General features: G+C 41.9%; 1 protein-coding gene across 1 annotated transcript in view; it reads right to left on the bottom strand.

Moving 5' to 3' along the window:
• The window catches only part of LOC115101181 (astrotactin-2-like), a 527,175-nt gene that overhangs the window by 308,265 nt on the left and 206,659 nt on the right, over positions 1-12,251 (bottom strand). Inside the window, exons 8-10 of the mRNA XM_029620468.2 lie at positions 7,933-8,017; positions 7,183-7,257; positions 4,867-5,004 (exon numbers count right to left, since the gene is read on the bottom strand). Coding sequence (XP_029476328.1) covers positions 4,867-5,004; positions 7,183-7,257; positions 7,933-8,017 — 298 coding nt within the window. The remainder of the gene's footprint in view (positions 1-4,866; positions 5,005-7,182; positions 7,258-7,932; positions 8,018-12,251) is intronic.

Here is a 12,251-nt window from a genome sequence, read left to right on the forward strand (position 1 = left end):
TATGGCATTCCTTTAATTGCAATTTTGGAGTTAGGAAAGTATGTATGAATCACAAAAAAAATTGTTTGTAAGAGCTTTTACACATACAATATATTGATGAATACAAAATACAGTTGTTTGATTCATCCTGAAAGTTGTCATATTCAGGTGCAATCCATGACATATTGGAACAATTTTAAATAAGGGTTGAACAATCATACAAATCTACTCTATTCCTCACTAGTTATGGAACTGTATGACAAAGGTCCAGTCATTGTGAACCGTGCGCCAGGCTCCAGGTTTAACTTCATAGGTGTGGTCTGAGTTCTGTACTGATTCAAATAGTCTACATGTCCCAAATGATTGCACAACGTTGGCCTAATATGATCCACTAATGCCAGTGACCCTTAGGAACTACTACACTGATGTGACAGAGGAAAGAAAAGTAAACGGAATGGAATGATGCAGAGCCCCCACCTGTTTTGAGCTCCACATTTTTTATAACAAAAATAATGAAATAACAAAAATGGGGTGATTGTGGGGGTGGTTGCCTGTTATTTTGGCATATTTTGGCGTGTCACATATCAGTTCCCAAACAATGTCAAACTAAGTTTAAATATTTTTTTGGTTAATAAAGCCTCCATACAAACATGGTCTCTTTTTTCCTTTCTTGAGTAAGGCAGCTCCAAAATGCAGGTGTTTCAGCCTAGCTCAGTGCTTTCTGTGGTGGTGGGGCAGCCAGCGGGAAATATGGAGCGTAGGGGTTGGTAATGTTCTCTAGTGGCGCTGTGATTGGCTCAATGTTCTGTCAATCATGGAGACACGATGTCACTGCCAAATCTAAGGGCAGAGCTAAAAAATTCAAGGCCCTTGGGTGCTGCCGTAGAGTTACATTAGAAGTGCGTATCCAAGAAGGCTCAAGGTCATTGGCCACAGATAAAATATGTAAAATCACATTATATCTACAGTAGCTTTGATTGGGCCGATCATGTCAAAATCATACTTTCAAAATCTTAGCTAGCAGTCATCATGAATCAAGTCGACAATCTGGTTTCACATTGGTCTCATAAGGGACAATGATCTAAATTGCAACATCTATTTACAATTCCCTCCTCCAAACAGATTACTAATTTACCTGGCTCTTATCAATAGCTCTTATCAACTTATAAATTACAGGGACCGGAAGGTTCGCACGACCTTATTCATGGTTTCCTCATGCGTAAAAGTGGTGGAATTAAGTCAAGGTCAGAATTGGGCGTATCGGTAAACATACCTCCGCGACACTTTAATTTCTTAGATCTGCACCCGAACGAATAGCGGGTGAATAGCATGCTATTCAAGGTCAGAATACGCACAGAGAGAAAAGTGGATAAAAAGGGAATGAATGGATTTTTTTGCATTCAATTTATCTCAGTATTGTTTACAGTATTTTTTGCTTATCTTTATTAATGGTGCCAGTCATTTTAGAGGTTGATTGTACATGCATGCCACATGCACACACACACAGAGCCCACACAGCCCGCACACAGTCCCTCTGAGAGTCAGTCTTCTGAAATGATGCCACCGGAATTGAGCAGGGAACATGTACTGTCCTTTCATAAAGGCATGTTGGCTCCGAGATTAATTGCTGTAACCCAAATGGCTGTAGCCTCTCTACTGTGCAGCCACAATGGCAAGTTCCCACTGTCACGCCCTGATCTGTTTCACATGTCCCTGTGATTGTCTCCACCCCCTCCAGGTGTCGCTTACTTTCCCCAATGTATTTATCCCTGTGTTTCCTGTCTCTCTGTGCCAGTTCGTCATGTATGTTTCTAAGTCAACCAGCGGTCTTCCCATTCTCCTGCTTTTTGCATTCTCCTTTATCTTGTCCTCACGGTTTTGACCTTTGCCCGTTTCTGGATTTTGTACCTGCCTGCCTGACCATTCTGCCTGCCTGACCATTCTGCCTGCCTGACTATTCTGCCTGCCTTGACCACGAGCCTGTCTGCCACTCTGTACCTCCTGGACTCTGATCAGGTTTTGACCTTCTTTCCTGTCCACGACCCTTCTCTTGCCCACCCCTTTGGATGAATAAACATTGTAAGACTCCAACCATCTTCCTCCTGTGTCTGAATTTGGGTCTCACCTTGTGCCTTGATACCCACTCCATTTTATCTGGTCAATTTGGTGTTCTACTTCGGAACCAGAATTCAACTTGTAATTAAATCTATTCATCACCAGACCACTACTGAGTGATAGGCCATCAAGATATAGAAACCGCACTATGGATTAATTACCTTTTTTCCCCCAGTTAAAAATAGAGAAAAATATCGCCTAGCAGCACCAGCTTTCTAAAACGGCCAATACAAATCATCCCTCTACCTGTTTGTTCATAGATTCGATAATGCCTCTTAAGGCCTCTTGCTAGGCCGTCTTTGTAAATAGAATATGTTCTTAATGGACTTGCCCGGTTAAATAAGGTATGATCAAGTGTTTGGTGAATGTAGCTTCCTGAGAAAGGTTCTGAAAGAACATTATTCAATATTAACTGTAAGGCACGGTAAGTGACAGTGCTATAGAACTCAACATTATTCTCCACATTCTCCTCAGTTCAAGCTGATTCAAACGCATGTCCTAAATAATTGCCATTGTGTCAGGATTTGGCCAGGGTTGTTCCGGTTTTTGGTCACTAGATGCCCCCATTGTGCCTTTTGACCTTTTGTTTTCCCTTGATCCCCATTATTATTTGCACCTGTGCCTCGTTTCCCCTGATTGTATTTAAACCCTTTGTTTTCCTCAGTCCTTTGCTCTGTGTTTGTATGTTAGCACCCAGCCCTAGTACTCTGTGTACTCTTGTTCATCCCGGTGGACTCTCTTGTGGAATTCTGTTTTTTGTTCTTGTTTGTTTGTTTTTGAGTATTTTTTGAGGCTTTTTGTGCTATACCTTCCACCTTGTGGATTTACCTTTTTGTCTTGGAGGATTACCTTTGTTCTTGTGGAATTCCTTTTGAAGTTGTGGAGTTACATGTTTTCCTGAAGAACTTCATTTTTTACTTCATTAAATACATCGTCTCAAGTACTGCTGTGTCTGCCTCATCTTCTGGGTTCTGCCAACTATTCGTGGCTCAGTTGGTTAAGTGACTGTTTCTCACTCCGGAGACCCGGGTTCGTAACCGGGTCCTGACACATTGTTATAGTAATCTTATTTCTGGGATAGGAACTTTGCAGTAGTAAGCACAGATGTACACTATTGCCAAGGGAGTGATCGACTCTCAATTAGGCATCTCCGCCAGAATAACAAATTCATTTCTACCTGTCGCCATGTTATATCCATATGTTAATGTTGTGACAATTAGTACATGTACTGTATCACTTATGGACCACACACTAAAGCAGTTTTCAAACAATTATAAAACAAGAAATGGTTGGAAAGTGGCTTTTATCAATGTTGCCCGACTATGCACTATTATGGAATATACAACGGGTGGGTCTGATCCTTGCTGTCTGTCTCTCCGTCATTTGCAACATTGTTTCAATATTCAAATTCAATCTCTAGCTGTCCCATAGTAATTGTAATGACCCTGGGTTTATAAGTGCGGATATCGACTCTGCCACTCGAACAGGCTTTTGGTGGCACAATCGATAGCGCGCTGGACTTCGGGCTAGAAGGTGGAGGGTTCGAGGCCTGCTCCCTGCCTGTTTTATTACATAATGAACGTGTCGGGACGAGACAGACTTGCAGCGTTTCATAGCCAGTCTAAATCATTTATAGGCTGGCATAATTCTTATGGATATATACAAAGAAATGTCAATTGAAAAAAGGTACAGCCATCTTTCCAGCTTCAGTTTGAAGTGATTGTGTTAGCTGTGTTGTTGGCTAACTCCTCTGAACAACAATTCTGACGAGAGAGCACATTTTCAATGCCAGGCGAAATCACGACTCATTAGCTCATTGTTATGGATGTATCCAAATAAATGTATCTAGAAAACAGCTTATGCAAATGCAGCTACTTTGCTGTTATTCTGCCTGACGTGACTAAGTTAGCCGTAGATGGGATACGAACGTTGCCAACCAGTATGGCAATGGAACATTTAGAATGAAAGACTAGGTCGAGTTCATAGACTGAACGACTGTGTCACGTCTCTGGCAACCGAACCAATAGAACAAATGACCAGCCGACTTGGGTAGCTACACTAGATTTGTGTGGGGACTATATCTTGTGGAAGGATGAAATAGTATGAATAAATTCATCAAAATAACGTTTTTAATGAAAATATGTCAATCACTATTTGAATATGTTGGTAACCCGTTGTATAAAGTGATAATGCCCTCGAATCCGGTGTTTGGAAGATATATTGGCACGGTATACCGGCCCTTGACTTCAGCTCGGGCCTTACAACACCCGTGCCAATATATTCTCCAAACACTGGCTTCTCGAGCATTATCACTTAAATATACAGTGTGTCAGACCGTGTTAGATTGAATGCATAACCATATCTATCCTTCAACAACCACTTAGTTATTGACCTAATTTGCTGAGGTCAGTGACGGCGTTTGTGCTGTGGCTAGCAGTTCTCTGTTGTGAGATGACAGGTTACATCGACAATGCTATGCACACTAACATGACCCAAGTGACAGCTGGACATGAACGTTTTGAATGTGAAATAACGTGTGTGTCTATCAATCATGAATGAAAAGTAAATGGTAAGACTCCTTATGGAAATTGGGAAAGAATGATAGACAAATTGCGTTTGAGGTGTTTGCTAACGGAAGAATTTGCCGTAAACCAGAGATCTGACATTTCAACAAACAAATACAGAGGTGCTTTTAGAAGTAAACTGACCTTAGATCAGGTCTCAGGAAAGAAATATCCGCCCACACATAGGTATCTTTAAAGGTAAACTGACCTGACGTCCCCAGGGTCCTCTGTCACCAGCACGTCAGTCTTGCAGCTGGCGATGGGGTTGATTGACAGCTCCATCGGTGGCACCACAAAGCTCTTACTCACTGGCAGCCACAGACCCTGACCCAGGCTGTAGGATGACCTGCGTTGGCACAGAGACAACGAGATGCTTAAGTGTCAAAAAAGACGACAACGTGCTCAGCCTCCATACTAAACAGTAAGCTAAAAATAAATCAGTCAGCATTGTGACAGCTGGTAAGAGCTTGTCCTTTTGACGTAGAGCCAGTGTCATATCTTACAGTTTTTCTTTGTTGTCAATGTGAAGGTGGCACCAAAATTCATATAATTAAATAATGTTTAGAATTAAACTAAAAAGCTAGTGCTTACGTGAGGAAAATTGAGATAAGATGTTGATCCATGCTACTGTGCACAATTTTAAATAAAATTCTGACCACCTGACCAATGCTATGCGAGTTCCATCAGTATCATCCGTCACTCAAAAGTGCTACAGCAGTAGTGCTAGTCAGCAGTACTACCACGGAAATGAACGTTATACCATATTACACAATTGTCATTAAACATTTTACATCCAGTTTATGACTGTTAATCTCTGTGTGTAAACTCTAAGTGTGCAGTTTGATTGCTGATCAAGCACAAAATGTTCTCTGAAAAACGTGGGTCATTAGCTAGAGCTGCAAATTATTCTTTCTACTAATGGACCTGGGAATATGAAGTGAAAATGTACTAAATTGTGGGCTCAATCAAAACTGCATTTCCATTCATTATCGGTGAATAAGAACCACAACCATACATAAGGAAAAAACGTAAGTCTTGAATACAACGGTAATAACTACATTTCAGAGAATTGTATTAAAATCTAATGTATATTGTGTATCATTATCAAAGACTGAAATATATCTACTATGAATCATAACATCTGCTAATGGTTTACTCTGCGTCGCTTAGGGTGGCTGTCATGGGCCTTATGACTGACGTTAAACCCTTGCCATCCCAGAATTATGATATGGGGACTTCAGCCAATATCTAATTTTATAAGCTCTTTGTCAGTAGTCCTTTAGAGAGGTGATCAGAGGAGTGGGCAGCGTGCCACCGGCCTTGACCTGGGATATAGACAGGAACACAATGATTCAGGCCTGATCAATAGTCATATCCACTCATAAATAAGACACTGACGGCCAGTCCCCCGCTCCCTCCGACCTCTCACTCTGGAGCCTATTGATCGGCCCCTGCTCCTCTCCCCATCCATCACACACACCGGTAGGCTTTACCAAAGATGTGTGTATGTTTGTATGTGTGCTGAGTGTGTGTGTCTGTGTTGGTGGTGCTAGTGTGTGCATGCAGAAGAGAAGCAGAAAATGATAACATCTCAGGTAAGTAAAATGAATATGAATTATTCTCAAGGTCCCCCCCCCCCCTAAACATCCACACCAGGCATTTGATGACATCAGGGAAAACAGCTTCTACATGAAAAGTTGCGTATAGATCTGTAGGGATTCTGACAACAGTGTGACTGAAAGGCGAGATGTGAAATATAATGATGCATCTCATCTGCAAGGCAGTGGCTCCGAGCGACAAATTCATCATAGGATTTAGGATTATTCTGCAGTGCCATAATAACCCACAGTCTCATTTCAAAGTATTTACTCTTTCACCCTTACCACAGTTAGTCTAGTGTTTTTTGTTGTTGTAAAACACCTACTCTGGCACCTCTTTCTGAAGTGATCATGACCTTCCCAATAAGAACACACCCAGAAGGGACAAAGAAGAAGTGGAAAGTAGAAAGCAGGGTTCTGTAGCCCTTGAAAGGCTCTAGTGACTGGCACAGCTGCATCTACCTGTGTGGTGCTTTTGTGTTAACACTACTCGGGAAAATGTCAGAGAGAATGTCCCTATCAGGAGAAGCCCTGGCACAAAGACGGGCACTAAAAGCACTTGAAAGCACTGTCCATAACTTTCCCTCTGGCTATTTCTTAACAGGACATCACACTGTACATACAGCTGCCTCTGGGGCTGCTGTGTGTATGCGTGCGTATGTGCGTGCGTGTGTGTTTGTGTGCATTTGTACACGTGCATCTGTGTATTTGTGTGTGTGTGAACTATTGTGCTCAGAACAGGCACAGAGGCAGGTGTATGGAGAAGACAATTGCATGGTCCCAGTTCCCATAGTGTGAGTTGATGGCTGGTAGTGTATACATCCCTGGTTCCCTGACTTCAGTGTAGTTGACTGGAAATACATTATTTTGGCAGACCACCAGCTAAGCACGCAGGCGAGGGTGCTTGGATTCACATGTGTCCTCACCTGAAGATCTTTTCTGGAGCTTGCTCCCCTGTGACGAGGTCATAACCCTTCTCCAGGTTGGTGTAGGGCCAGGGACTGGGGAGGGAGCAGGGAAGCACATGTATACAGTATACACTGAACAATGCACATTTATTAACACACTCCTAATACATTCATGCAAGAACAAAACATGCAAAAAGTTAAGTTAATGCAATTCTCTACATTTCTAAAAGTCAGAGGCAGGAAAATGCTAATACACCATGCAAAACATGTTACTACATAAGTGAGTTGATATACCTGCACAGTACAAACCAGTTGCAAGGTCATGCTTTACAATTTTGTCTGGCTTAATACCAAAGATTATCCTCCATTGCTCCTGAATTGGTGAAGAGGGATTGGATCTATGATTGGCAGGTAAGGACTGAGTCCAACTGATGATGGGGGATTTACATAGCTAATAGGGGCTGGTATTTTATTTGCCCAGCTGTTGAGCTAGTTGAGTTAATTTGCATGCAGTCTGAGACAGGAAGAGGGCTTGCACTTGACTGGGCACATGGCGAGGTGATGGAGGCTCATCTCTCTCTCTCTCCCGCTCTCTTTCTCTCCTTATACTCACTATCATACCCTCTCCCTCGCTCCATCTCCTTCCCTTCCCCTCTCACCCTATGTTTCCTGCCCTCGCTCTCTCACTCTTCCTCTCCTGTCCTCTTCTCCTTTTGTCGCATCAGTGAGGTGACAGTCCGTGTGCAGGGCAGAGCCGGCTGGACTTACCCTTCGTTGCGGCCCCAGTCGCTGCGAACACAGAGGTGTTTATGCACTGGGTCGGGAGAATAGCCCTCGTGACAGCTGCATTCTCCTGCAGGAAGGGAGGGAACAAAGTGACAAATATTTTAATTTATCCACGTGTCTTCCAGGGCCTCCCTGCTCATCCATCAGCAGGCAGGCCCTGTCCAATAATCAGTTGGCACCGGACATAGTTTGGCAGCTACTGCTCAACCTCCCGCCCCTTCTCTAATTATAGCTAGCCTCACCTCAATCTCCACCTCAGACATGCTGGAACTCTAAACTGAAGTCAATACGCCCACCTAAAACCTTAAGACTCCCTTCTCCACCCTGCCATGTTCTGATTAACTAAAAAAAAGTCACAGTCTTACCATTCTAGAGACAGTTTGACTTTTTTGTATTTTTTATTACAAAACAACAGTTTAAAACATTAAAAAATCCACTCAGAGGCCGTGACTACACTTGACACTTACATGTGACTTCTGCTATCAGAATATGTATATCGAATTGAAAACGAAGGTCTAGACCAAAGGGGAGAAAGTAAGGCCCATGGACTGTATCCGGCCTGAGAGATTTTTTTTGTTGCCCTATTTTCTCCCCAATTTCGTGGTATCCAATTAGTAGTTACAGTATTGTCCCACTTCCAGCCGTCATACCGCTAAGGAAGGAGACGCGTTCTGTCTACTAGAGATGAATGTACTTTGGTGTGAAAAGTGCAAATAAATCCCAGAACAACAGCAAAGGACCTTGTGAAGATGCTGGAGGAAACAGGTACAAAATTATCTATATACACAGCAAAACAAATCCTGTATCGGCATAACCTGAAACGGCGCTCAGCAAGGAAGAATCCACTGCTCCCAAACCGCCATAAAAAAGCCAGATTACGGTTTGCAACTGCACATGGGGACAAAGATCATACTTTTTGGAGAAATGTCCTCTGGTCTGATGAAACAAAAATAGAACTGTTTGGTCATAATGACCATCGTTTTGTTTGGAGGAAAAAGGGGGAGGCTTGCAAGCCGAGGAACACCATCCCAACCGTGAAGCACGGGGGTGGCAGCATCATGTTGTGGGGGTGCTTTGCTGCAGGAGAGACTGGTGCACTTCACAAAATAGATGACATCATGTGGAAGGAAAATTAGGTGGATATATTGAAGCAACATCTCAAGACATCAGTCAGGAAGTTAAAGCTTGGTCGCAAATGGGTCATCCAAATGGACCATGACCCCAAGCATACTTCCAAGTTGTGGCAAAATGGCTGAAGGACAACAAAGTAAGTCAAGGTATTGGAGTGACCATCACAAAGCCCTGACCTCAATCCTATAGACAATTTGTGGGCAGAACTGCAAAAGCGTGTGTGAGCAAGGAGGCCTACAACCTGACTCAGTTACACCAGCTCTGTCATGGGCCAAAATGGGCCAAAATTCCCCCATCTTATTGTGGGAAGATTGCGGAAGGTTACCCAAAACGTTTGACCCAAGTTAAAACATTTAAAGGCAAAGCTATCAAATACTAATTGAGTGCATGTAAACTTCTGACCCACTGGGAATGTGATGAAAGAAAGAAAAGCTGAAATAAATAATTCTCTCTGCTATTATTCTGACATTTCACATTCTTAAATAAAGTGGTGATCCTAACTGACCTAAAACAGGGAATTTTTACCACGATTAAATGTCAAGAATTGTGAAAAACTGAGTTTAAATGTATTTGGCTAAGGAGTATGTAAACTTCCGACTTCAACTTATTATACTGAGATCATGTGACAGATCATGTGACACTTAAGATTGCACACAGGTGGACTTTATTAGCAAAGTGGGTGAATACACCACTTTTCAGTTTATTTTAATTTTAAACAAGTTATTTTTTTTCATTTCACTTCACCAATTTGGACTATTTTGTGTATGTCCATTACATGAAATCCAAATAAATGTTTTAAATTACAGGTTGTAATGCAACAAAATAAAAAAAAACATCAAGGGTGTGAATACTTTTGCAAGGCAAGTATCCTGCCATTCTTAGGAGATTGTCTATCCTTTACTAGGCCACGTACATTTACAGCTGCAGCTGATAACTCGAAGGTCTTGGATGTATCACTTCTTCTTTAGTGCATATTAGTTAACAGTTCATACCAAGTTGCCGTAATCAACTCGTGGTGTATTCTGGCTGGTCTAGTCGAAATGCATCATTCCAGCGTGGTGATCGTCATCTCCACGTTGAAATTCGCCCTTCTAAACGTTAGAACAGCAGTCCTCACATTTATGGAACTAAACGTTAATGATCGTTACGGGGGCTTTTGTACTGGGGAGGAGAAGGGGTGTGTTTCATCCTTCTAACCAATGTCTGTGCTCCTGTGGGTGGGGCTACTGATTGAACATAAGTTTACTTATGAAATCACTCATTTAGAAGCTAAAATCAAATTTTATCTTCTCACAAATAGTTTCATGTTTAATCACATTTTGATGTAAATCTGACAACTAGAATGTGTAGACTTTCAAAGATACAATTCTGTTGTCCTATCATCAGTAACAATCTACCAAAACAATGACTCATCTGACATCATATTCTTTAAGTACCGGCAGGTAGCCTAGTGTTAGTGTTGGGCCAGTAACCGAACGGTTGCTAGATCGAATCCCTGTCGTTTTGCCCCTGAACAGTTCCTAGGCAGTCATTGTAAATAAGAATTTGTTCTTAATTAACTGACTTGCCTAGTCAAATAAAGGTTCAATAAAAGTATCAACGGACCCTTCCATTACAGAAAAATGGTCTCATTGTTCAACTTTCTGAAGTTACCATCCTGTAGAGGCTTTCTCTGTGGTAACAAAAGGGCTTTCCAAGAGTGGAGAGAGTTTCGGTATTCGGCCATAAACCGGGGGGGGGGGGGGGGTTATGACCCTCACCCAACAGGGCAAAGTCATGACACATAACATAATTTATCCAATAGATACTCTTGTTTGTAACTTTTGGACTAATGATTACACCCTAGATCAGCTAGATGCAGACAAGATTGTGCAGAGTGTTATTGAATGTGTCAATGTCTGTCACCTTGATTACTAACATTTCTCTCGACCTGTGCACCTACGTTGTAAACTTTAATTCATAGGCTAGGTTGTAGCAACTTCATGATGGGAATAGGGAAAATGTGAGTATGTAGTAGCCTAAACCTCTCAATGTTACATTGAGTTGGGTGAATAGAATATGAATGACAGTCATCTAATCTGCTGTAATAGAAATAAGGCCATGCTCATAAAAATAATAATTGTCCTCCTTCATCTTAAACGGCACCGACCGGCACTGATCTGTAGGAAGTTAAGGATTGTGGTACCATTATAAAGAACTATGTAACCTTTTATTGTGGTACATCTGGGATTTATTGATTTGATGTACACTTGAAATGGCCGGACTACCCTTTTCTGATGCATCCCTCTACTATAAACACCCATTACAATTTAACTTTTGACCCGACATTTTCAAAGGCAGAAAGAAACCATTCAATGTGTAGCTTGTATGTTATGACAAAAGCATTGATATGGTGACAACAGAGCCTTTGTCAACATAGATTCAATGACATAGACTGACCAGGTGAATCCAGGTGAAAACTATGATCCCTTATTGATGTCACTTGTTAAATCCACTTCAATCAGTGTAGATGAAGGGGAGGAGTCAGGTTAAAGAAGGATGTTTAAGCCTTGAGACAATTGAGACATGGATTATGAATGTGTGTCCTTCAGAGGGTGATTGGGCAAGACACAATATTTAAATGCCTTTGAACGAGGTATGGTAGTAGGTGCCAGACGCACAGGTTTTTCACACTCAACAGTTCACCTGTGTGTATCAAGATTGGTCCACAACCCAAAGGACATCCAGCCAACTTGACACAACTGTGGGAGCATTGGAGTCAAAAATGGGCCAACAGCCCCGTGGAATGTTTTCAACATCTTATAGAGTCCAAGCCCCAATGAATTGAGGCCGTTCTGAGGGCCAAAAGGGGTGCAACTCAACATTAGAAAGGTGTTCCTAATGTTTTGTACACTCAGTGTATATGCCAAGGATAAGGGGGTGGTATATTTAAATAACATAAACAGTGCAACGATAAGTTATGACACAAAGAAAGCAAAGGTGTGAAGCATAAAGTATAAATCCGCAAACACTGTATCTACAAAACTCAACAACAGAAAACAAAGAAGTAACAGGCTAATTATATTCATTGTATTCTCTTCCCCCCCCCCCTTTTCATTTCCCACCCTCCATGTTTTTAATCCATACAGAATCAAAGCAGTGTCAAAGCGCCAGGGGTTTTCCGCCCATGC

This window comes from Oncorhynchus nerka, linkage group LG19 (genome assembly GCF_034236695.1).
Source record: "Oncorhynchus nerka isolate Pitt River linkage group LG19, Oner_Uvic_2.0, whole genome shotgun sequence".
In the NCBI taxonomy this organism is placed as follows: Eukaryota; Metazoa; Chordata; class Actinopteri; order Salmoniformes; family Salmonidae; genus Oncorhynchus; species Oncorhynchus nerka.